Genomic DNA, 26,019 nt, shown 5'->3' with positions numbered 1-26,019 from the left:
TGCCCAATGATCGGCAAGCCATTGAGATAAATGGGTCTTTAAGAAGAAGACGGACATGGACGGTAATGTTACCGTCTATGAAGCTCGACTTGTGGCAAAGAGTATTTTCACAAGTTCAAGGAGTTGACTACGATGAGATTTTCTCATCCGTAGCGATGCTTAAGTCCGTCGGAATCATGTTAGCATTAGCTGCATTTATGAAATCTGGCAGATGGATGTGAAAACAAGTTTCCTTACCAGTTTTCGTAAGGAAAGGTTGTATGTGATACAATCAGAAAGGTTTTGTCCATCCTAAGGATGCTAAAAGGTATGCTAGCTCCAGCGATCCTTCCAAGGACTGGAGTAAGCATCTCGGAGTTGGAATGTACGCTTTGATGAGATGATTAAAGATTTTGGGTTTATACAAAGTTTGTTAGAAACTTGTATTTACAATAAAGTGAGTGGGAGCGCTACAACATTTCTGATAAGTATATGTGAATGACATATTGTTGATCCGAAATGATGTAAAATTTCTGGAAAGCATAAAGGGTTGTTTGAAAGGAGTTTTTCAAAGGAAGACCTGGATAAAGCCGCTTACATATTGGGCATCAAGATCTATAGAGATAGATCAAGACGCCTGATGATACTTTCAAAGAACGCACACTTTGACATGATTTTGAAAGAGTTCAAAATAGATCAGCAAAGAAGGAGTTCTTGGCTGTGTTACAAGGTGTGAGTATTGAGTAAGACTCAAGGCCAGACCACAGCAGAAGAGAGAGAAAGGACGAAGGTCGTCCCCTATGCTTTAGACGTAGGCTCTACAATATGCTATGCTGTGTACCGCACATGAAGTGTGCCTTGCCATGAGTTGGTCAAGGGGTACAATAGTGATCCGGGAATGGATCACCTGACAGCGGTCGAACTTATCCTTAGTATTTAGTGGACTAAGGAATTTTCTCGATTATGGAGGTGAAAAGGAGTTCATCGTAAAGGGTTACGTCGATGCGAACTTTGACACTAATCCGGATGACTCTGAGTAGTAAACCGGATTCGTATAGTAGAGCAGTTATTTGAAATGGCTCCAAGTAGCGCGTGGTAGCATCCACAAGATGACATAGATATTCGTAAAGCACACACGGATCTGAAAGGTTCAGACCCGTTGACTAATAACCTCTCTCACAAGCATAACATGATCAAACCAGAACTCATTGAGTGTTGATCACATAGTGATGCGAACTAGATTGTTGACTCTAGTAAACTCTTTGGATGTGGGTCACATGGTGATGTGACCTGTGAGTGTTAATCACATGGTGATGTGAACTAGATTATTGACTCTAGTGCAAGTGGGAGACTGTTGGAAATATGCCCTAGAGGCAATAATAAATTGGTTATTATTATATTTCCTTGTTCATGATAATCGTTTATTATCCATGCTAGAATTGTATTGATAGGAAACTCAGATACATGTGTGGATACATAGACAACACCATGTCCCTAGTAAGCCTCTAGTTGACTAGCTTGTTGATCAATAGATGGTTACGGTTTCCTGACCATGGATATTGGATGTCATTGATAACGGGATCACATCATTAGGAGAATGATGTGATGGACAAGACCCAATCCTAAGCATAGCATAAAAGATCGTGTAGTTCGTTTGCTAGAGCTTTTCCAATGTCAAGTATCTTTTCCTTAGACCATGAGATCGTGTAACTCCCGGATATCGTAGGAGTGCTTTGGGTGTGCCAAACGTCACAACATAACTGGGTGACTATAAAGGTACACTACGGGTATCTCTGAAAGTGTCTGTTGGGTTGACACGGATCGAGACTGGGATTTGTCACTCCGTATGACGGAGAGGTATCTCTGGGCCCACTCGGTAATGCATCATCATAGTGAGCTCAATGTGACTAAGGAGTTAGCCACGGGATCATGCATTACGGTACGAGTAAAGTGACTTGCTGGTAACGAGATTGAACAAGGTATTGGGATACCGACGATCGAATCTCGGGCAAGTAACGTACCGATTGACAAAGGGAATTGTATACGGGATTGATTGAATCCTCGACATCGTGGTTCATCCGATGAGATCATCGTGGAACATGTGGGAGCCAACATGGGTATCCAGATCCCGCTCTTGGTTATTGACTGGAGAGGCGTCTCGGTCATGTCTGCATATCTCCCGAACCCGTAGGGTCTACACACTTAAGGTTCGGTGACGCTAGGGTTGTAGAGATATTAGTATGCGGAAACCCGAAAGTTGTTCGGAGTCCCGGATGAGATCCCGGACGTCACGAGGAGTTCCGGAATGGTCCGGAGGTGAAGAATTATATATAGGAAGTCCAGTTTCGGCCACCGGGAAAGTTTCGGGGGTTATCGGTATTGTACCGGGACCACCGGAAGGGTCCTCGGGGTCCACCGGGTGGGGCCACCTATCCCGGAGGGCCCCATGGGCTGAAGTGGGAAGGGAACCAGCCCTTAGTGGGCTGGGGCGCCCCCCTTGGGCCTCCCCCTGCGCCTAGGGTTGGAAACCCTAGGGGTGGGGGGCGCCCCACTTGCCTTGGGGGGCAAGCCACCCCTTGGCCGCCCCCCCCCCCCTCAAATGAGATCTCCAGGGGGGCGGCGCCCCCCCAGGGCTCCTATAAATAGTGGGGGGGGGGAGGGAGGGCAGCAGCACCACAGCCCCTGGCGCCTCCCTCTCCCCCTGCAACACCTCTCCCTCTCGCAGAAGCTTGGCGAAGCCCTGCCGAGATCCCGCTACTTCCATCACCACGCCGCCGTGCTGCTGGATCTCCGTCAACCTCTCATTCCCCCTTGCTGGATCAAGAAGGAGGAGACGTCGCTGCTCCGTACGTGTGTTGAACGCGGAGGTGCCGTCCGTTCGGCACTCGGTCATCGGTGATTTGGATCACGGCGAGTACGACTCCATCAACCTCGTTCATTGGAACGCTTCCGCTCGCGATCTACAAGGGTATGTAGATGCACTCCTCTCCCCTCGTTGCTAGTATACTCCATAGATGGATCTTGGTGATGCGTAGGAAAATTTTAAATTCTGCTACGTTCCCCAACAGAAAATTTGGCCAGACAAATTACCCGGCGGTCTAAGTCAATGATAATTGTCAATGGCGAGCTGCATCATCGCAGTGTCACTGGAGCTTTTTAGTGTTGTGTTTCCTTTGAGGAAGGTCAAGAAATTTTACGTGAGATTCACGAGGGGGATTGTGGCCATCACGCCGGCTCAAAATCCCTTGTGGCCAAAGCTTTTCATCATGGTTTTTATTGGTTGCCGGCTCATGCTGATGCAGAGGACTTGGTCAATAAATGTGACGGTTGTCAGAAGTTCTCAAGACGGGCTCACGTGCCGGCTCAAGAGTTGAGGATGATTCCAATCACTTGGCCGTTTGCAGTCTGGGGGCTTGATATGGTTGGGCCTTTCAAAAGGTCCAAAGATAAGAAGACCCACCTCTTGGTGGCGATTGACAAGTTCACAAAGTGGGTTGAGGCAGAGCCAGTTAGTAAGTGTGATGCAGCCACGGCGGTTCAGTTCATGAAAAAGGTGATATTTCGCTTTGGTTTTCCACACAGCATTATAACTGACAATGGTACCAATCTGTCTAAAGGCGCCATGGAGGAATTTTGTCAACGAGAGCATATTCGGCTTGATGTTTCATCAGTAGCTCACCCCCAATCCAATGGTCAAGCTGAGAGAGCCAATCAGGAAATCTTGAAGGGCATCAAGCCCCGGCTTTTGGTCCCTTTGCAACGGACGCCGGGTTGTTGGGTGGAGGAGTTACCCTCTGTATTATGGAGCATCAATACTACTCCTAACAGGTCTACGGGTTACACGCCTTTCTTCATGGTTTACGGAGCTGAGGCGGTTCTCCCTAGCGACATCCGTCATGACTCGCCTCGAGTGGCGTCTTATGTCGAGGCGGATAATGAGCAAGCGCGTCAAGATGCTCTTGACTTGTTGGACGAACAACGTGACGTAGCAGCAGCTCGCTCGGCGATTTACCAACAAGACCTGCGCCGCTATCACAGCCGCCGGGTTAAGTCCAGGACCTTTCAGGAAGGTGACTTGGTGCTCCGGCTCATCCAGGATCAAACAGATGCACACAAGTTATCCCCACCTTGGGAAGGGCCCTTTGTGGTCAGCAAGAACTTGCACAACGGGTCATACTACCTCATCGATGTTCGAGAGCACAAAGATTCACGTAAGTCGGAGGAGGAGACCCGCCGGCCGTGGAATATTGCTCATCTTCGGCCTTATTACACTTGAGGCACCGGCTCTCATAATGTACATATTTCTATAGCCATGTATATATTATGATAAATAATAAAGCAGGACCTCTGTCCTTTTTTCCCCTCCAAAGGTAAATGTGTCATTGTTATTTTCATTGTAATATAACATGGTCACTTGGAGGCTGATCCGGCTTATGATCGTATTCGAATCTAGCCGTTAAAAATATGATCACTTGGGGGCTTCCTGTTCAAACATAGGTCGTATTCGAACCAAAGAGAACATAACTGTCGATACCCACTTGATTGGCATATTGCCGAGCTCACTAGGGAGTTTCTTGATCATATTTGAATCATAGCTCAACCCCCTTTGGGAACCGACGTGGATCGTATTCGAATCAGCATCGTTAAACAACTCTCAAGGTCATTTGGGGGCTTCCTGTTCAAACATAGGTCGTATTCGAACCAAAGAGAACATAGCTGTCGGTACCCTCTTGATCGGCAACGCCAAAGCCACTGGGGGCTATATGATCGTATTCGAATCTTAGCTTAACCCCTTTGGGACGGTTCTCTGGTCGTATTCGAATCAGAAGCCTCCAAATTTTTGAGATCTCTTTGTTGCAAACAAGTTCTTTTGATCATATCAAAAGTGTTCAAGGGTGGTTCTTATTCCACCGGCTTAACCTTGATTAATAACGTTGATAGCACATAATAAGCATTATATGTGCTGGTGAACCGGAGTTGAGTTCTCAACCTCATTATTTGGGTTACATAAACTGGAAGTGTACTTGAAGGATCGCAGGTATGCTGTTATGGTTATCTCAAAGATATAATTGAGAACCGGTTTATTATGATTTTGATTCATATTCCCGATTATATGTAAAATATATGACTCTCCATGCGGTAAGCCGCCTAGGGACTTGTGATTTGTTTTCTATACAGGACAATTAAAGACAGCTCTTTAAACATAAGGAAAGCAGAGGATCAAGCATAACCTGGAAGAATATAAAAGGGCAGCTTAAACAGTGTTGAGCGCTACACACGTGCACGATGGCACGACAAAATTAAGTGTTTGTCCTACTCTGTTACATGACTCCCCGAGTCCAAAAGGTGAGGCATTGTTTTTAAGGCATAACCATGAGCCGCCTCAGAGATCAAAGGTGCTGTTGGGCTGAAGCTTCCGGTTCATCCCTTTCCGCTCCTCCGGCTGTTTCCATGTCCTGGAAGGTTGATGATTTCCAGTCAATGCCACTCAAGGCTTCAAATTGAGCTTCATCATCAATTAACCCGGCCGGGTCAACTTCAAGGGCGAAGGTGTGCTTACGAGTTGGAGGAATCAGGCTGACTGCTTCATAACGAGGTGTTGGGATCCTCTGATTCTCCGCGTCATAGCCCGGTTGATATTTGGTAAGGTCTGTATCATAACCAATCAAAGTGGCCACAGGGCGTATGCTCTTCACGCAAGCGGCGAAGTCCTTCTGGTCAAAGGGAGTGCCATCTTCCTTCCAACTGGGATACCCAAGGGCGATGTCAGCCGGGTCTAGCTCCGGTAGAAACGCCTTGGCCCGGCTCAGAGCGGCTATGGCTCCGGCTCTTGTAGAAGCTCGTCTCAACTCTTGGAAGCATTGAGGAAGCATGGCAAGCCGCTTGAGTACATCCGCCAGATGAGTAGGAACTTCATTTGACAGAGCCACAACAGCTAAGGCACGTTGTGACCCGGTGTAAAGTTGCTCTACCAAGGTATAAACCGCCTTCAGTTTTGTCAGCACGTTCTGGTTGAGATTGGAACTCCTAGGACCTGCATCACAAAGTCAGGTGAGCTGATGGCAATTGAGATACTTATGGGAAATGAAAGATGTAAACTAGCTAAAAACTTACAGAGTAACTTACCAAAGATTGCGGAGACCATCTGAGATACATGGCGTTTTAAGCCGGATAGCTCGGCGGTTGTTTCAGCAAGAGTGGCCTCCGCTTGTTTGGCCCGGCTGAGCAAAGCAGTTTTTTCATCCGCCCAGGCTTTTCTCTCTGCTTCAAACTTCTTCTTCAGTTTCTCTTGTGCAGATACACTGAATTCAAATTTGGAGTTGGCCTTTTGGGTTTCACTTTCCTGAGTCTTTAGGCGGTTCTTTAAATCAGAGATCTCCGATTCAAATTGCTTAAAGGCGGCCTGTACAAATTCCGGGTCACAGTTAGGGTGATTATAATGCAACATTAAGTCCCAAGCACTTTGCAAGCAAAGACACTTGGCACTTGGGGGCTAATGTATGTTGAAGAGCTCTATTTACAGTGCCGGTTCATGAAAATAAGTCCCAAGCACTTTGCAGGCAAAGGTACTTGGCACTTGGGGGCTAATGCATAATGCTGCTCAACTACTTGATTAAAACAAGGTAAGGACCGGTTCAAATATGTTGTTTAAACCGGCTCTTGAGTGCTACCAGATAAGCCGGTTTTCTTGCAGTGATTACTAAGCCGGTATTAAGTCTACAACATATTTCATCATAAGTAATAGACTTGGGGGCTGGCATGGTAAGGATAACTATGGAGTAAGCAAGAGGGTCATACCTCAGATTTTTGTTGTATTTGTTTCACCATATCAATTTCCAGATCCCGGCTGTTGTGCACTTGATTAACATAGCCAGAGACAATATCTCCAATGCTCAGACGAGCATAATTCAGTGATGTCCAGCTTGGCCCTGCGGCGTTCCAGAAGTTCTTCCTTGTCAGAGCACTTAGCCAACACGGTAGGTCTTCCCGGTTCGACAAACTCTGTCCGGGTGATTTCAACGTCCGGATCATCTGGATGAGCCGGGCTAGGGATCTCCGGGTTCTCAGAGCCCTCCATAACTGGTTCCGTAGATGGATCAGTGGTGGGAGTTGGAGCGTCAGGAGTTGGTGCAGACGGCGGCTCATGAGCAGAAGCATCAGGAGCAGCCATCCTAAGTTCTGGATCAGCCAGGACCGGCTCTTCGGCCGGCTTATTTTTCTTCGCCCTCTTGCTGGGCTTTACTTGTACACTGAAAGTCAAAGGGTTAGTGCAAAAACATGAGTAAGATAAGCACAAAATAAACTGATCATCATTACCCGGGTGCGGTTTTGAAAGCCGGCAAGCTGGACTGCATTGAGTCGCCGGAGGAAGGTGAAGTTCCCTGGTAGTTTGAGTCAGAAGAATTGAGTGGTTGACGAGTGACGCCCGCCAAAGGATGAAAAGAATATAAGTCGGAGATAACCTCAGTCCGGCGCTTCCTTGATGCTTCGGGTAAGCCGGAGGAGAGGTCTGCATCTTTGCTGGTCCGGGGCTGCCTCCGACTCTCATAAATATGTCGCTTCAAAAGAAATTCAGGATCTTGATAAGCTAAAGGATGTGAAAATCTTACTTTCCGGGTTACTCTTCGGACTTTCTGTCTCGGCAAAGGCTCGGAGCCGGAGGAAATTATAGTTACCTCTTCAATCGCTTCATGACTTGCTCCGGTGTCCTCCTGCTGATAATCCATGTCAATAAGATGGTTAAAAAAGGGGCCTAAAGAGTCAAGAGCTACCTCTGACTCGGAGGTGTCTTCCAGATGAAGCAGGTCCGAGGCGCTAGGTTTATTCCCCTTCTTACGGGGAGCGGCTTTCCTGGCGGCTTTCTTAACTTTTCTGGCTTTCTTGGCAGCTTCATGGTCATACTTGACCTTCCAGAATTTATCATTAGCCTGTAAAATACAACAAAGGTTTTTAAAGTTAAGACGAAATCGTTAAAATGGAAGGTAAAGTGTTCAGGTTAATGGTTTACCACTGGAGCCGGGTTAGCTTTGCAGAAAGGATTTAAGCCCACTCTCCCGCAATCTGCCAGGCTCTCGTTCAGAAGAGACTTGGTCGTATCATCAATAACATCCTCAGGTAAGTCGTCTGGACTGTGCCGAAGAGGATCATCCTTCTGGCCCGTGTAATCGCACATCAAGCCGGGGCGGCGGCTTAAAGGAATCACCCGCCAGGCAATCCAAACCCGGACCAGATCAATGCCATTTAGCCCGTTCCCCAGAAGAGCTTTGATCTTGTTGATGGTGGGAGTAAATGGTTGACGTTCAGCTTGAGATAATTTATCTGGCAAGGGGTGATTTGATTCCAGACGCAGGGCGCAAAAGCCGGGCAGAGGATTCTCATCAGCCGGAGAAGTGTCTTGGCAGTAGAACCATGTCTGGTTCCAATCTTTCGGGTGGCTTGGCGGCTCAGCATAAGGGAAGAGACAATCTCTCCGTCGTTTGGATTGAGATTCCACCGAGCTCCAGGCTGGGCCCATTGGCACATTCATTTTGGTGGTTCAGATAAAATAATTCTCTAAAGAGTAGCAAGCTGGGTTCTTCTCCAAGGTACACCTCACAGAACACTTGGAAGTTGCAGATGTTTGACACGGAATTGGGTCCAATGTCTTGAGGTCGCAGGTCGAAAAAGTGCAGGACATCTCTGAAGAATTTTGAGCCGGGAGGAGCAAAGCCCCGGCTCATGTGATCAGCAAATATGACAACTTCTCCATCCTTGGGTTGAGGTCTCTCTTCGGACGGGTCAGGAGCACGATAGGACATGACCTCTTTCTTTGGCAGGTAACCCGTTTTCACGAAATCAGCTAAGGTGCTATCAGTGACGTTGGATCTAACCCAGTTGCATGCAATGGGTGCCTTGGGAGCCTTGGGCGGCATTGTGAAGGATGAAAGCCTATGACAAAATAAAGTTTCCGGTTCAAATTTAAGCCAGAGGAAAATTTCAGTTCAGTATTTAAGGTGGCGGCTTATGAAGGGGCCTAATGATATATATGGCTAATTGTGTCAGGTTATTTAAGCTGCCATGGATATCATGAGCAATTAAGTTATTTAAATCTATTATGAATGATCCGGAATATTCATGAAGCATTGCCTTTTTAAGCCGGTGATATGAGCCGCCATGGCTAACAGATGCAGTTTTTTGCCTAAGTGTTGCACAAACAAGTTTCACAGGTTGCAGTGATTATTTTGGATCAAACGGTCGTCCAGAAAAGAAAATTTTCTAGACCTAAAAACTGGTACAGAGAAGTTCATAAGCTCTAATGAGGTCTTTTTGCAAGCAAAAGGGATCTGCTAGTATTGAAAATGGGTGTGAAACTGCTACCGCAGGAGTTCTGTGCTGTTTTCGAATCAAAAGAAACCGTTGTGGAAGGACTGTGAAGGAATCGCGGGGAACCATGAAGAACACAGAGAACTCGCAAAACCCTAATGCGGATCTAATGTACGGGACGACGAAGACTTACTGGTGCTGATGAGCAGCGGAGGTGCGCCGCGGTTCTCTGGTCAAGACAGATCGATGCAGCGGCCTTGGTTGGTGCAGATGAGATGCGTGGCGGCGGCGGAGCTCGGGTTCTGAGACGTCGAGAGGAGGGAGACGATGGAAAGGGGAGAATGAGACAGGACCCGGTCGTGCCTATTTGTAAGGGACGGCTGATAAGTGGGCGCGAGAAACGAGGAGGCTGAAGACATGATTATCCAGCTGCAGAGACGCCTCGATTTTCGGGATAGTTATTAAGATAAGGATCCATTGAGATACGTTGGGCAGAACGTGCATTAATGGAGAATGACGTCACGGCGGGTTACCAAGAATCCAGAAGATGACGTCATGACGGGTTATAGCCTTTGCGCAAACAAAAGCCAGAAGATTTTTTCTTAAAGTATTGAAGATTGACATGAACCGATTCAAATCAATCTGGGGCCTAATGTTAGGAATATAGTTACTGGTGTAACCCGCCCAGGATGGGCCGGGTTACGTTGCGACAGCTCTTCATTCAGAAGCCCAAGGACAGATTAAGGATGGCGGTTTAGTAATGGGCCTAAGGCCCAGAGGCGACTTAAGGCCCGTAGTGTTAAACCGCCGTTATGGCATGACTTGTAGTGTAAGGCAAGAATAGTTAAGAGTCCGAGCCGGACACTGTTTATAAGCCGGCCGGGACTCTGAGAGCCGCTGGGCGTTAACCTCTCTATATAAAGGGACGACCCAAGCGGCGGTTCAGGGGCAGTAACATCAAATCGGTAGCCAGGCATAGCGGATTCGCTCCCTGGTCATCGAAACCCTAGTAATTCCACCTCAACTGGAGTAGGCTTTTACCTTCACCGTAAGGGGCCGAACCAGTATAACCCTCGTGTCCTTTGTCCCGTTTTAACCCCTTTAAGCTTCCTAGTTGCGATGGCTCCACGACTAAGTCCTTTCACAAAGGCATCTGCCGTGACTATTCCACGACAGATACAGAGAGTTTACCCAGGTTCGGCCCCTCTCAACGAGGTAAAAGCTTACTCCTGCTTTAGGTTGTATTGCTTGGGTTTTGATACCAGGGAGCGAATACGCTTGACCTAGCTCTCGATCAGTTGTTTCTTGAGTTAACCCGCCGCCGGGTCACCCCTTTATATACAGGTTGATTCCCGGCGGCTTACAGAATCCGGTCGGTTCACAATAATGTGACCGGCTCGGTTTCTACGAAGCTTGCCTTACAGTACAAGTTAAACATATGGCGGCTCATCCCTTTAGGCCTTAAGTCGCCTTTGGGTCTTGGGCCTTCAATAAGCCTGCTTCATGAACCGCCATCTTCATATCTTCTGATAATAGCTTGATAATAAATAATGTGTTACTATATTTATTTTGTGAAATTAATCCGAGCTACAACAATATCCTTTTTTGAGCTAGCACTCCTTCCTACACGGATACACATACGAGTATCTTCTAGGCTAGGCTAGGCTAGGTTAAGAAAAGAAAAGAAAAGAAAAGAAAAGAATCGGACGGCGTCGGGATAGAGATGTTGGATGTTGGATGGGATCGGACGGCGGATAATCCCTCATCCAAACCCACCAACGCCGCCGCAGCAGCGGAGGGAGGGTAGGGGTAGGGAGGGGATCCTCATCATCAGAGTCCAACCCTCGTCCTCTCCCCTCTTTCCCCTCCCAACCCCCCCGGCCGTCGACTCCCCCCGCCGCCGCCGCCGCCCCGCGAAAGACGGGTGAGATGTCAGCCGGCCAGCCGAGGAAGCGGCCGCCGAACGCGCCCCCGCCCAACCACCACCACCAGCAGCAGCACAGATCGAGCAAGCGGCCCAGGCCCCACATCGAGCAGCCGCCCCGCTCCCCGCTGCTCACCCTGAGCTCCCACATCCACCTCCGCTGGGATGACCGCGCCAGGCGGGCCCTCCCCGCCGACGACCAGATCGGCATCCCCTGGCGCCATCTCGCGCCCTTCCTCGACTCCCCGCCCCGCGCCCCTCGCACCCTCGCCGACGTCGCCACCGTCCCCAGGCGGATTTTCTCCCTCGCCGACATCCCTCTCCTCGGTGGGGTCTTCTCCTACGAGGTACTAGTACTAATCCCTCTCCCTCTCCCTCTCCCTCTCCCTCTACCAGGTAATAGTACTAATCCCTCTGGGTATATGGATGGGTATATGGATGGGTATATGGATGGATGGATGGATGCTGAGGGTGGGTGCTTTGCTATTTTCCTAGGTCTGGGACGCCTGCCTGACGGAGGCCGACAGGAGGTTCCTTGCTCGGTTTCTTCCGGCAGGGTCCGACGCCGAGGAAGCAGTGCAGGATTTGCTCACCGGGGAAAATCACCACTTTGGGAATCCCCTTGTAACCTGGCAAGTACTGCTTACTATTCCTTCCTTCCTTCCTACTTTTTTTACTTGACTTGACTGCTTGGTGTCAGACCTTCGGATGATTCTGCTGTCTTCATTCAGTCAGTTTGCTATTTTATTTATACTACTAGAGTACTAGTCACTATTTTACCCATGACTGCTAACTACTCTAAGTGTTAGCAACTGACAATTGCTAGCTTTCCTGCTCATTATCCCTTTTTGTGCAGCATTCTTACTTATGCTCTCTTCACTAGCTTTTGGTGCTTGTATTTTATATATCAATATCAATGCCTGTTGCTGTTAAGGACTCACAATTGCTACTACACTAGCTTTTTACATTCCACGCCTACGTCTTGTCCAATACCTACCTTTTCTTTACTCTACTCAAACATGACCAGTTTCACTCAAGACTGGAATTGGAACCTCTTTCTTCCATCTAAAACCAACCTTTTGCTCCCCATACATACACTCTTAATTGCCTCATACATATGACCAATAATGATTTTTTTTTCTGCTCCACTATCAGTGTAACAAACAACTCTTTTTTTTTGCGATGACACAACTTTAGTTAGTTGGCTTGCACATTTTTAATGTTATAAGGTTATGACTGGTATGATGCGATTCTTGTGCCTCACCTATATCTTTAAAGAAAAGAAAATTATTTATATATATTCAACAAAGGAAGCTCACATGCACCAAATTTTACTTGCACAGTTCCTTTTTCTTATGCATGAACGTAATTGCATCACTACCAAATTAATGTATTGCTGCCTCTGGTGCTGCTCTTCAGAAAAAATTTCTCTCTGCTGCTTGGCGGTTCCCTCCTTACATACTTCCCAGTTTCTCTTGGATATGGGTGCTCATTAGCTTCCGTTGCACTCCAGGTCCTCTGCTCTTTGCTGTGGTGATCTTCACCCAGATGCTGTCCTTAACAAGGAGCAGCAAATCAGAGCTGATAAGAAGGCATATCATGCACACTTGAAGAACTACCACTCCGAGTATGTCAAAATGCTAATAATCTACTCCATTCTGCTCATATTGCAATGCCCTTCTTAATAACACCCTAACCATGCAGCATGACTGATACCGTCACGAGGTGGAGGGACAAATGGTTGACTTGTGACAATCCAAAAAGCTTGTTCAGGTTATTCTCTCTCCCTCAGATTTTATTTATTCAATGCTTTCGCTTCTACGTCTTATTGGTAGTTGCTCCTTCATCCCCAAAATGACCCACTTGTCAAACAACCTTTGAATAGTTTTATGATTCACTGAGATTTAAGCAAGTTTCTTTTTAAGCATCTAACTTTTCGAGCTCCTTTTTAGTCCTTAAGCTTCTGGCTCGCCACCTAGCCTTTAGGATTTATCATTGGATTGGCACTTCCTTTTTTGTTATCTTGTGAAATATATATCTCATATATTTGTTACTAGTTTGAATACCCTGGTGATACTTCGTTAGTTGCTACTAATAGTTCAACTGCTTCCCATTGGCGCTTACAAAAGGAAAAGCTCGTGTGTTTTGGATTATTCTAACTTGAAGCCTATTATTGCTTATCTCGTGTAGGGATAACCTTGCTAAACAGCGACGAGGGGACCGGCAGTCATCCGGAGAAAATGTCATATTTTCTAATGCTCCTAAGAATGCAATACCCATGAAGGTTGTACGAAACGGTGACGTCACAAAGTATATGTCATATATTAAGGTAAACTTTTTGGTGCTTAGAATAAATTTCTGCTTCCGCTATGCTGGAGTTGAAATGTAAATAAAGTCCGAGCCATTGCAGTTCTTCTTAACATAATATAAGCAATCATATATCACTTCTGTTTCTAATGCAGTGTCAAGCTTTAATTTGCTTGTTCAACCCAGTAGCATCGAATTCATTTAGGATTAAAGTAACCGTTAGATCTGACATAAATCCAGTTTTCTGAAGTGTTTTCCTAGAGAACAATATGTTGATTTTTTTAATTGTTGCACCCATTAGCCACAGCGATAGTAATATATCATGTTCCCTTAGGAAGATGCCATATTGTTGGATGTATCTACCAGCAATTGTTTTTAGTGTACTGCTGATGTTATGCTGATCTGGAATCACAGATTTACTTTGGTGTTCCTATTATTCAGGTCAGCAGGGCTCAGCATGATCTTGTTAAGAGAATGAAGCAATCTGGTGATGGCATTCAGACAAGACATCTTGTTGGTGTTATTGGTGATATTGACAACTTCCATGTGAAACCATATGAGACACTGATGGAGGATGAGAAACAGAAACTGCACGATCATTGGTCAGTAATAATATCTTAATTTTGTCTGTTTTTACTTTTGATGGGTCTTTTCTTACGTCAAACTATACCCATGCTAGGGTCATTCTGTCATGTAAAGAACTCCCTGCTGCTTTCAAGGCCCGACGGGAAGAGAAGTTGATTGCTGAGAAATTAAGGAGGTCATTGTGCCTTGAAATTGCAGAAAGGAATATGTCTGAGGTGGAAAAGGTTTGTTATGCCTTACCATTTTGAGCACTTCTACTTTTATATGAAGAACATGACGTGGAATTTAACTTCTGTATATGAAAATGAACCGGATTTTTCGCTTAGATGGGTTGAGCGAACATGATGTCAAACTGCTTGCACGTGCATCTCTAACAAATCCCGGACTAGGTTGTAGATGCTTGCTTCAAAAGACGTGCTGTTGATAGTATTTGGTACAGCTATACATCTATTGTGCACAAGAATAGCAGGTTTTTTAATACACATTGCTGCCCAATGGGTCATTATACAATTTTATGATGGCAATGTATTAGTAATCATGCAGCACAGTCGGTTTAGGCGCCGGGTAAACATGAAAATTTGCAAAGCATTTCTTATTTATTATGTATTCATTTAAAAGTTATGATTAGTTTCTAACAATCTGCCTTCTAATTTTTTTATGAGAAGGCAGAGCAGTTAGGTGTCAGAACCGCAGAAGTTGAACAAGATGGTGCTTATCGAAATGGTGGCACCTCAGATGGACAGGAAGAACCGGTAGAGCACTCGCCTCAGGATGTGCCGCAATCCGGGAATACTAGCAGTGCAGGTCTTGAAGATGAAGAAGATGCCAATGATACAAGTGATACTACTGATACATCCACAGACTCTCATGACAGCCCAAACACGACAGATCAAGAGGGCAATGATACAAGTGATACAGGTACATCCACTGACTCTCATGACGGCCCAAACGTGACAGATCAAGATGTTATGGACATGAATAACACGAATATACCTACCCAGAGTCAGGGTACCTCAGACGAGCAAGATGAAGAAGTTGAAAAGATCAGCAGCACAAGTGCTAAAAGTGGCGACAGCTCAGACGCGCAAGATGAAGCCCTTATGGATATAAGCTGTAGGAACGGAATCTCCCAGAGCGATCCAGGCATGGCAGATGATGATATGGAAGACACCAGCTGCAATGATACAACTCTCCAAGCAGATATGCAATCTCAGGAGCCCAAGGCCATCAGCGGCACGATCTCACCTATTCAAGGCCTCAACAGCTCAAATATGCTAGTTCAAGATTGCAAGAAGACTGGCTATATAGGTTTTCCTATTCATGTTCATGGCGGTTTCGATGAGCGAACTGACGACTTGAAGAACATGTGCTACCCGAGTGCCTCAACTGGACCTGACAATAAAAATGAGATGAATGGCATGATTCTTGATCAAAGAGAGACTGATAATATTACAATGATGCCCTCTGATAGTACTTCGAGCAGACAAAATAATGCGAAAGGTCCTGAACTAAAAGGGCCTGCAAAATGCCAGAAAGAATTATGGCAGCCAGCAAGTCCTGTGGATTCCTTTTACCACCCTCCGGGGAATGATCTGTATGCACAATCAGGTGCCCTGCAGCTCAAACATCATCTCTCTGGAGGGCCAGCAACTTGTTTGATTGACTTGGAGGTAGATGACAGACGCAGACAGCAAGCTCAAATCAGTGTTCCTGCTGCACAACCGATGAGCAATTCAGCATCTCTGTTGCAACCAAGCACGAACCAGCTAAACGGTGAGCAGCTCCTAAATGGCGTGAAGGGTGTCGGAATGGTCCCCTCTTATTCCCTGGGACATGTGAACGGCATGAAACAGTCTATGGGCTTGCATTCCATGACAAACGGACACCTAGCTCAATCTGGTCTGGCCCAAGAGCAGATGCAGTTGCTTGGTGAGAGGCACAGCGGACTTTACTCGCAGCAAGTTGAGAACAACATTAACATGTATCCCAGTGCAACGCTCTGTACTCAGAACAGCTTTCCTATGGCCGAGCCCCAAAGTTTTGCTGGTCACGTGCCTGCGGATCAGAGTCGCAGCTGGTTCCCTGATGAGGACCAACCATCACATAATAATTGGTCTGGAATGGGATCAAACGGCGTCGTTTTAGGCCAGGATCTGCCTGGCGGGGACGGGAGCCTTCTGAGCGTCCTGTCCCAGTACAAGCAGCAGGTATCTTCACGCCCGCCGGGCTCTGACCAGCTGCTCCTTGGAGGAAGGAGGAATCTAGTTGCTCCTCTTGGTGTTGCTGAGAACATGGTTCCTTTATCCACAGACATGTATGGGTACACCCAGAATAATGTGGCAGGCAGTCAGGTCGACAGCAATCTGCAATGGGCACAGGGAATGACCCATCCTTCTTCCTCTGCTGCTTGCTTCAGGCAGTTTGGTGGAGGGCCCTGGTCAAGATAGCATCTCACCTCACCTCACCTCACCTCATCTATCTGGCTGGTTGTATATGTTCTCCGATTTATTCCGAGATTGCGGGAGGAGGCGGTTTTGTTAGATTTGAGGTCGGATTTGTTGGTGTACATAGTGTGCCGAGGTGTAGATATGCGAGTTGCGGCGCAGAGAAGAAAGAGAATGAATAAGGGCTTCTTCAGTGCAACTCCATCTGAGGTTTAGATTAGAATGTTTTTCTTCTTGGAGTTTACAGAATAAGGAGATGCTGCCCCCACCAGCCAGGAGTTTGTTTTGTAGTGTCGATTATTCATGGTGAATTCAAGAATTTGACTTCATTTGGTTGTACAATTTTGTCGCTGTACTCTGTACTCTGTCTTTGATGAATATCAGATATGTTGCAATGCCTTCCTTTGGGTGAGATTCAAATTGCTCTACAAGAGTATGTGATTTAATTAAACTCACACTATCTATGACCTAATATTTGACAGAGACATTTCAAATTTATGCCATGTGACTAGCATATGACCTAATATTTTATAAGTCAATTTTATGATCGAACTTGAGGTTCAAAATCCGAGGAGGCCATAGGAGTTTTTTCTTCTTAAAAATGACCCCAATCTATTATTATAAAGGTTCATTATATAAACAAGGCACCCAAAACATAATAAAAAGAGTTAATTACATTTGGAGCACATAAACTTGCGCTATTTTTGGTAACATAACCATACAAAAAAAACCCATAAAATTGGTACATTATTTTGATGTTGTATCATTTAGGTAGGGTATTACCTCACCATGATGGCCCGAACCTGGGTAAAGCCCTCGTGCTAACTCTCATCTGATACTTTTAGCTACGTTCTCTACCCTACTGAGGAATTTGACGGCTTTTTGTACCATTAGTTAGTATGATGCAATCATGTTCTTTGGGTAAATTCGGTTTCAATTCTGTCCAAATTAGTTTGCATTTTCAGTTTGCAATTCTATCCAATTACTATTTACCTCAATTTTCATTCGAGTAACAAACTACAGTTGCTCAATTGACACCTTGGACAAAAACTTCACATAATCAACTTGAGAAACCCGACATGTTCCATTTATTCTTCTTCAGCATACATTGATCTACAATGACACAAACTGCATAATAAGCAATGCAAACCCCATCATAAAGAACAACACTTGCAAACACCACAAATATTACAAACAAAACTCTCTTCCCCTTATTTTGCTCTACTCATTATGTTGATTCCTCTCTTGCTTCATCCTGCAGATATCCCGATCCTTCTCAAACTGAGCCTAGCCTTTTGCAGCTTCTTGTTTTCATCTGCAAGCTTGTGAATCACAAACCTTGCTCTCCCTTACCATTCTTCATCGGTCCACCTCAAGTACTCATAGGAGTGTAACCCGTATAAAATATAAATGGTAGAGACACATTCAGTCAAATTTCCAGTCAGTAAAAAAATCAGTGAAACCTAAAAACCTGATTTAGTACCTCGTATGGATAGCTCTGAAATCGTCGTCCTGCATCAAATCCTTCATTGCACACTCTAAGAACCGGCGTTATTTTTGCGCCCACAGATTCAACCCTATCATGTTGGCCAATTTCACATGACCCAATCTCATCCACCTATTTCATGACTGACATCAGCAGAACACCATCATGCACCGAACAAAGAACGCACCTTAATGGCTTTTTTGGAGCCAAAATGAAGCTATGAGGTCATTCTCCATTTTCTAGCCATGTCACTGCCGATGTCAAAAGCTTGGTTGACGTTGTTGTTCCCGTCGTAGATCTCGCCTCTCAGGGGTGCACAACGACTAGTAGAGTGCCCTACCTTCTACCCTCCCTCCATGGCATGCACACAAGAAGTGGGTGTGGCGTCGCCATTGCTGTTAGGCCAGCTTCAGTAGGAGATAAAAAAGAGAAGAGTGGCATGGGTTAATTAGCATATATTGCAGGGGTCTTTTCGTTAAAAAAACACATGCTCAACCGGCTTTTCCTGCTATATGTGGCGCCCAACGTGGCTATTTTGGGTGAGGTTGCTGCCTAATTGAGTCTGCATCAAAGACAATGTACCACTTTTATGGGTTTTAAAATTTATTTTTGTTATCGTCACCCAAGTTTATGTACCCAGGTGTAATTATTAACCTAAAAAATACATTGAGTACCTAGACCACCAACAATCACCATCGTTGTCACCAGGATAAGACGTTGTCGTCGCGCCCCTACTGAAGCTGGCCCGACCTTGTCTATGACAGCCGAGAGGTCTTTACTTGACACCCATTCTCTCTGTCACACCCATACGATGAGAAAACCCTAACCTCGCTACCCCAAGGAGATGCCATTAATCTACGCCGAAGCTCTGTCGATTCCACCCTAACGAGCAAACTCAAGGAGGATTGAAGCCTAAAAGACCAACTCGAAGATGAAGCGTCGTTGTCAACCTGAGCGCTGCCCCTTTGAGGGAAAAAAATCCTAACCTAAACTACTGACCAGCGACGAGGCACCTGGATCCCTCTCCCGGCCCGAGTGGTAGGCAGAGGGAGTCAGATCTAGAGACTCGTCGGCAAAGCCAGGAGGGGATGAGTGCTCTGGTCGTCACATTCACAAGAGGGAAAGAATCACTAAGCAAGTAGGCTATATAAGAGGAGTTATATGCATACATCACTTAGAGATACTAAGTTCCCAGGGAATGAAGCCCTGGGAGAGCCATATTTTACTTGGAGTGGACCTGGTCTGTCATGAACAACACTTGCATACACCACAATATTACAAATAAATATCTTTTCCCTCTTCTTTTGCTCTACTCATTCTGTTGATTCCTCTCTTGCTTCATCCTACAGATATCCGGATCCTTCTAAAATAGAGCCTTTTGCACCTTCTTGTTGTCATCTGTGATGACCCACAAGTATAGGGAATCTATCGTAGTCCTTTCGATAAGTAAGAGTGTCGAACCCAACGAGGAGCAGAAGGAAATGGTAAGCGGTTTTCAGCAAGGTATTCTCTGCAAGCACTGAAATTATCGGTAACAGATAGTTTTGTGATAAGGTACTTGGTAACGAGCAACAAGTAACAAAAGTAAATAAGGTGCAGCAAGGTGGCCCAATCCTTTTTGTAGCAAAGGACAAGCCTGGACAAATTCTTATATAAAGGAAAACGCTCCCGAGGACACGTGGGAATTATCGTCAAGCTAGTTTTCATCACGTTCATATGATTCGTGTTCGGTACTTTGATAATTTGATATGTGGGTGGACCGGTGCTTGGGTGCTGTCCTTACTTGGACAAGCATCCCACTTATGATTAACTCCTAATGAAAGCATCCGCAACTACAAAAGAAGTATTAAGGTAAACCTAACCATAGCATGAAACATATGGATCCAAATCAGCCCCTTACGAAGCAACGCATAAACTAGGGTTTAAGCTTCTGTCACTCTAGCAACCCATCATCTACTTATTACTTCCCAATGCCTTCCTCTAGGCCCAAATAATGGTGAAGTGTCATGTAGTCGACGTTCACATAACACCGCTAGACGAGAGACAACATACATCTCATCAAAATATCGAACGAATACCAAATTCACATGACTACTAATAGCAAGACTTCTCCCATGTCCTCACAAACAAACGTAACTACTCACAAAGCATATTCATGTTCATAATCAGAGGGGTATTAATATGCATAATGGATCTGAACATATGATCTTCCACCAAATAAACCAACTAGCATCAACTACAAGGAGTAATCAACACTACTAGCAACCTAAAAGTACCAATCTCAGACTTAGAGACAAGAATTGGATACAAGAGATGAACTAGGGTTTGAGAGGAGATGGTGCTGGTGAAGATGTTGATGGAGATTGCCCCCCTCCCGATGAGAGGAGCGTTGGTGATGACGATGGCGATGATTTCCCCCTCCCGGAGGGAAGTGTCCCCGGCAGAACAGCTCCGCCAGAGCCCTAGATTGGTTCCGCCAAGGTTCCGCCTCGTGGCGGCGGAGTCTCGTCCCGAAAGCTTGCTTATGATTTTTTCTCGGACGAAAGACTTCATATAGCAGAAGATGGGCACTGGAGGGCCACCAGAGGCCCACGAGGTAGGGGGGCGCGCCCAGGGGGGTAGGGCGCGCCCCCACCCTCGTGGCCAGGGTGTGGGCCCCCTCTGGTATTTTCTTCGCTCAGTATTTTGTATTATTTCCAAAAATAACTTCCGTGGAGTTTCAGGACTTTTGGAGTTGTGCAGAATAGGTCTCTAATATTTGCTCCTTTTCCAGCCCAGAATTCCAGCTTCCGGCATTCTCCCTCTTTATGTAAACCTTGTAAAATAAGAGAGAATAGACATAAGTATTGTGACATAATGTGTAATAACAGCCCATAATGCAATAAATATCAATATAAAAGCATGATGCAAAATGGACGTATCAACTCCCCCAAGCTTAGACCTCGCTTGTCCTCAAGCGGAAGCCGATAACGATAAATATGTCCACATGTTTAGAGATAGAGGTGTTGATAAAATAAAATACGGACATGAGGGCATCATGATCATTCTTATAATAGCAACATATATGGATGTTGTCATATGATTTCTTATGCTCAAGTAATAATCTATTCACAATGCAAAGTATGAATCAGAAACTTTGTGGGGAACTAACAAACTATAATCTCAGTCACTGAAGCAATTGCAATTTATCATAACATCAGAAAGAGTCAATATAAGAGCTTTTCAGCAAGTCCACATACTCAACTATCATTTAGTCTTTCACAATTGCTAACACTCACGCAATACTTGTGGTTACGGAGTTTTAATCGGACACAGAGAAAGATAGGGGCTTATAGTTTCGCCTCCCAACCTTTTACCTCAAGGGTAATGTCAACAATAATAGTTCATGCTAACTTACATCCAATTGGGTATATATATATCAGGATCTTTCCAACGCAAGGTGCTTGCCAAAGGATAAAATGTAAAAAGAAAAGGTGAAGATCACCATGACTCTTGCATAAGGTAGAAGATAAAAGTGAAAGATAGGCCCTTCGCAGAGGGAAGCAGAGGTTGTCATGCGCTTTCAGGGTTGGATGCACAAAATCTTAATGCGAAAGAACGTCACTTTATTTGCCACTTGTGATATGGACCTTTATTATGCAGTCCGTCGCTTTTATTTCTTCCACATCACAAGATCGTATAAAGCTTATTTCCTCCACACTAATCAATCATACATATTTAGAGAGCAATTTTTATTGCTTGCACCGATGACAACTTACTTGAAGGATCTTACTCAATCCATAGGTAGATATGGTGGACTCTCATGGCAAAACTGGGTTTAAGGATATTTGGAAGCACAAGTAGTATCTCCACTTGGTGCAAAGAATTTGGCTAGCATGAGGGAGAAAGGCAAGCTCAACATGTTGGATGATCCATGACAATATACTTTAGTTTAGATATAAGAAAACATAACCCATTACGTTGTCTTCCTTGTCCAACATCAACTCTTTAGCATGTCATATTTTAATGAGTGCTCACAATCATAAAAGATGTCCAAGATAGTATATTTATATGTGAAACCTCTCTTTCTTTATTACTTCCTATTAATTGCAACGATGACCAAAACTATGTTTTTCAACTCTCAACAACTTTTAATCATCATACTCTTTATATGTGAAGTCATCACTCTCCATAAGATCAATATGATCTCTTTGTTACTTTTTATTCTTTTCTCTTTTCTTTTATTCCCTCAAGATCATGGCAAAATAATCAAGCCCTTGACTCAACACTAATCTTTATTATATATAGCTCACGGACTCGATTACACAGAGGGATCATAAAGCAAAGCTCAAAACTAGATCATACCAAAAACTTTATTCTACTAGATCAAGATATTACTAAAAGGATCTAACTAAAAAATGGTAAAGATAGGAGTGTGATGGTGATACGAACCGGGGCACCTGCCCCAAGCTTGGCAGTTGCCAAGGGGAGTGCCCATACCCATGTGATTATATCTCCTTTGCTGGTGAAGGGGTTGTTGATGATGTAGGCTTGTCGTCCATCTTCCAAGGCATAGGCTCACCATCATAGAAGGATGATCGAGTCTCCGGGATCCTTAAATCTGCAGCCAAACTCATCCTCTTGAATCTATATTCATACTCACAGTTTTGGTTTTGTAGGTCATAGATTTGGGCTTGGAGGTGCTCGATTTTCTCGTGAAGCTTGAAGATGGCCTCCCCAATGTCCTTGGCATCCAGCTTGTGGTTGTTGGTGAACTCCGTGATCATTATGTGATTGGAGTCAAGTCCACGCTCCACCATCTCCTGGCACTTGAAAACTTGTTGCTCCATTGCCTCGAGCCTTGTCTCCACGCTTCCGGTCCTCCTTGGTCCCTCAACATCGCGGATGTGCAGCAACCCATCACGCATCTCAATGGTTTGAGTGTTTTGCAGCACCTCCGCGAGGTAAGGGTTGATGACCTTCTCGAAGAACTTGTCCTTGGGGGCGCTGGGAGACGTCATGATGATCTAGTCCTGTCAGAAAAAAAGCTCGAAACAAAAACAGAGGATAATTGCATGGTACGGTGGTCAAAACCTTCGGGAGATTATATAATGAATTTTTACCGACCAAAAGAAGTATCGTGCAAGAAAACGCAGTCCGGAGAGCGCACGAGGTGCCCACGAGGCAGGGGGGCGCGCCCTCCACCCTCATGGAGGCCTCGTGTCCTTCCCGAACTGCTTCTTATTTTCCTATTTTTCTAAATATTCCAAAACGGAGAAAATTTGCCATTAGAACTATTTTGGAGTCAGTTTACTTACCGTACCATGTACCTATTCCTTTTCGGAGTGTGAAACGTTCTGGAAAGTGTCTTTTATGTATTCCTTCGGGGTTACGGTTTCAATAATATTACTTTCAACATTTATAGGGTTACCTGAGATATAATGTTTGATTTCTTTGACCGTTTACCACCTTCGGATTTGTGCCTTCAAAGTTATTGATTTTTATGGCACCGGAACGATAGACCTCCTCGATAACGTAAGGACCTTCCCATTTAGAGAGAAGTTTTCCTGCAAAAAATCTTAAACGAGAGTTGTATAGCAATTAGGCCTGGGCGTTCGGTTCCCCCGAACCTAACGGCTCGGTACTTCGGTGTTTCAATTTTCTCGGTTCCTTGAAAACATGGACCGATCGGTCTCTAGCAATAAACAAAACCGAGGCTTCGGTGCCATCATTGATTGGTTCGGTACTCGGTTTTGCACCGAACAGACCGAACAGCTAGCAGATTGGGCTGGCCGGATGGGATGGCTGCTGTACTCATTTGTCTCGGCTGGGCTAAGAGATATGGTTTGTGTGGGCTAGATAACAACACGTGTTATTCTCAAAGAAAAAAAATAGGGTGTGAGCGAGACAGCACGCAACAACAAACAACACCTAGGCTAGGTTCAATAAAAAAAGAAAGGCAGGCAGGCGTCCAGTACACGTGACGAGAAGCATGGACGATCGTGACAGCCGGCCAGCCTATGGCACTATTCGCCACTCAATCACATTAAAGCGCCATCAATTCATTTGATTTTTTTGCAAGGGTAATTGATGTTCGTTGGCTGGTAGCATAAAGCGTACAAATGGGAACTAATTTATGGAGACGCGCCAGATAGTTGGTGGTAGGCCTCGGTACTTTGGTCAATTCGGTTGACAGACTGTGCAGACCGAATTCACCGAACAAAATTCGGTTTCTCAGAATTGCTAACCGAGCATAGTACCGAACAATTCGGTTTCGGTCACTTCGGCTTCGGTTCAGGTTAAATCGGTTCGGTCGTTCGGTTTTTGGTTTATATGCCCACCCCTAATAGCAATACATAATCACCTACATTAAACTCACGCTTTTGTATCCTTTTGTCATGCCATCTTTTAACTTTTTCTTTAAACAACTTGGCATTCTCATAGGCTTGGGTTCTCCATTCATCAAGTGAGCTAATGTCAAATAGCCTCTTCTCACTGGCAAGTTTAAAATCATAATTGAGCTCTTTAATGGCCCAGTATGCCTTATGTTCTAGTTCGAGAGGTAAGTGACATGCTTTTCCATAAACCATTTTATACGGAGAAATACCCATAGGATTTTTATATGCAGTTCTATAGGCCCATAATGCATCATCAAGTTTCTTGGACCAATTCTTTCTAGATCTATTAACAATCTTTTGCAAAATTAATTTGAGCTCTCTGTTACTCAATTCTACTTGACCACTAGACTGTGGGTGATAAGGGGATGCAATTCTATGATTAACATCATACTTAGCAAGCATTTTACGAAAAGCACCATGAATAAAAAGTGAACCACCATCAGTCATTAAATATCTAGGGACTCCAAACCTCGGAAAAATAACTTCTTTAAGCATCTTAATAGAAGTGTTATGATCAGCACTACTAGTTGGAATATCTTCCATCCACTTAGTAACGTAATCAACAACAACTAAAATATGCGTATACCCATTAGAGGAAGGAAACAATCCCATATAATCAAAGCCCCAAACATCAAATGGTTCAATAACAAGTGAATAATTCATAGGCATTTCTTGACGTCTACTAATGTTACCAATTCTTTAACATTCATCACAAGATAAGACAAACGTACGAGCATCCTTGAAGAGAGTAGGCCAATAAAAACCAGATTGCAATACCTTATGTGCAGTTCTATCTCCAGCGTGGTGCCCTCCATAAGCCTCGTAGTGACACTTGCGTAGGATCTGTTCCTGTTCATGCTCAGGTACACAACGCCTAATAACACCATCTACTCCTTCTTTATAAATATATGGGTCATCCCAGAAGTAATGTCTCAAATCATAGAAAAACTTTTTCTTTTGCTGGTATGTGAAACTAGGTGGTATAAATTTAGCAACAATGTAATTAGCATAATCAGCATACCATGGAGCAGTACGAGAAGCATTTATGACATTCAGTTGTTCATCAGGAAAGCTGTCATCAATAGGTAGTGGGTCATCAAGAACATTCTCTAACCTAGACAAGTTATCTGCAACGGGGTTCTCAGCTCCCTTTCTATCAATAATATGTAAATCAAATTCTTGTAGCAAGAGAACCCATCTAATAAGTCTAGGTTTAGCATCTTTCTTTTCCATAAGATATTTAATAGCAGCATGATCAGTGTGAATAGTTACTTTAGAATCAACAATATAAGGTCTAAACTTATCACAAGCAAATACAACTGCTAAGAATTCTTTTTCAGTACTGGCATAATTTCTCTGGGCATTGTCTAGAGTTTTACTAGCATATTGAATAACATTTAATTTCTTATCAACTCTTTGCCCTAGAACAGCACCTACAGCATAATCACTAGCATCACACATAATTTCAAAAGTTAAATTCCAATCAGGTGGCTGAACGATAGGTGCAGAGATTAATGCTTTCTTAAGTATTTCTAATGCTTCTACACAATCATCATCAAAGACAAAAGGAATATCTTTTTGTAATAGATTGGTCAGAGGCCGAGAAATTTTTGA

General features: G+C 44.7%; 1 protein-coding gene across 1 annotated transcript; it reads left to right on the top strand.

Annotated features, from left to right (window-relative positions):
• The first annotated feature begins 11,150 nt into the window (after positions 1-11,150).
• Positions 11,151-16,960, top strand: LOC123124012 (uncharacterized). Its single transcript, XM_044544708.1, has 8 exons — positions 11,151-11,553; positions 11,702-11,838; positions 12,720-12,833; positions 12,911-12,979; positions 13,397-13,535; positions 13,955-14,115; positions 14,193-14,322; positions 14,764-16,960. The coding sequence occupies exons 1-8, from the start codon at positions 11,212-11,214 to the stop codon at positions 16,543-16,545; spliced, it is 2,874 nt and encodes a 957-aa protein (XP_044400643.1). The 5' UTR covers positions 11,151-11,211; the 3' UTR covers positions 16,546-16,960.
• Positions 16,961-26,019: the final 9,059 nt, after the last annotated feature.

This window comes from Triticum aestivum, chromosome 5D (assembly GCF_018294505.1).
Source record: "Triticum aestivum cultivar Chinese Spring chromosome 5D, IWGSC CS RefSeq v2.1, whole genome shotgun sequence".
Classification (NCBI taxonomy): Eukaryota; Viridiplantae; Streptophyta; class Magnoliopsida; order Poales; family Poaceae; genus Triticum; species Triticum aestivum.
This window is presented reverse-complemented; position numbering and strand designations above follow the sequence as displayed.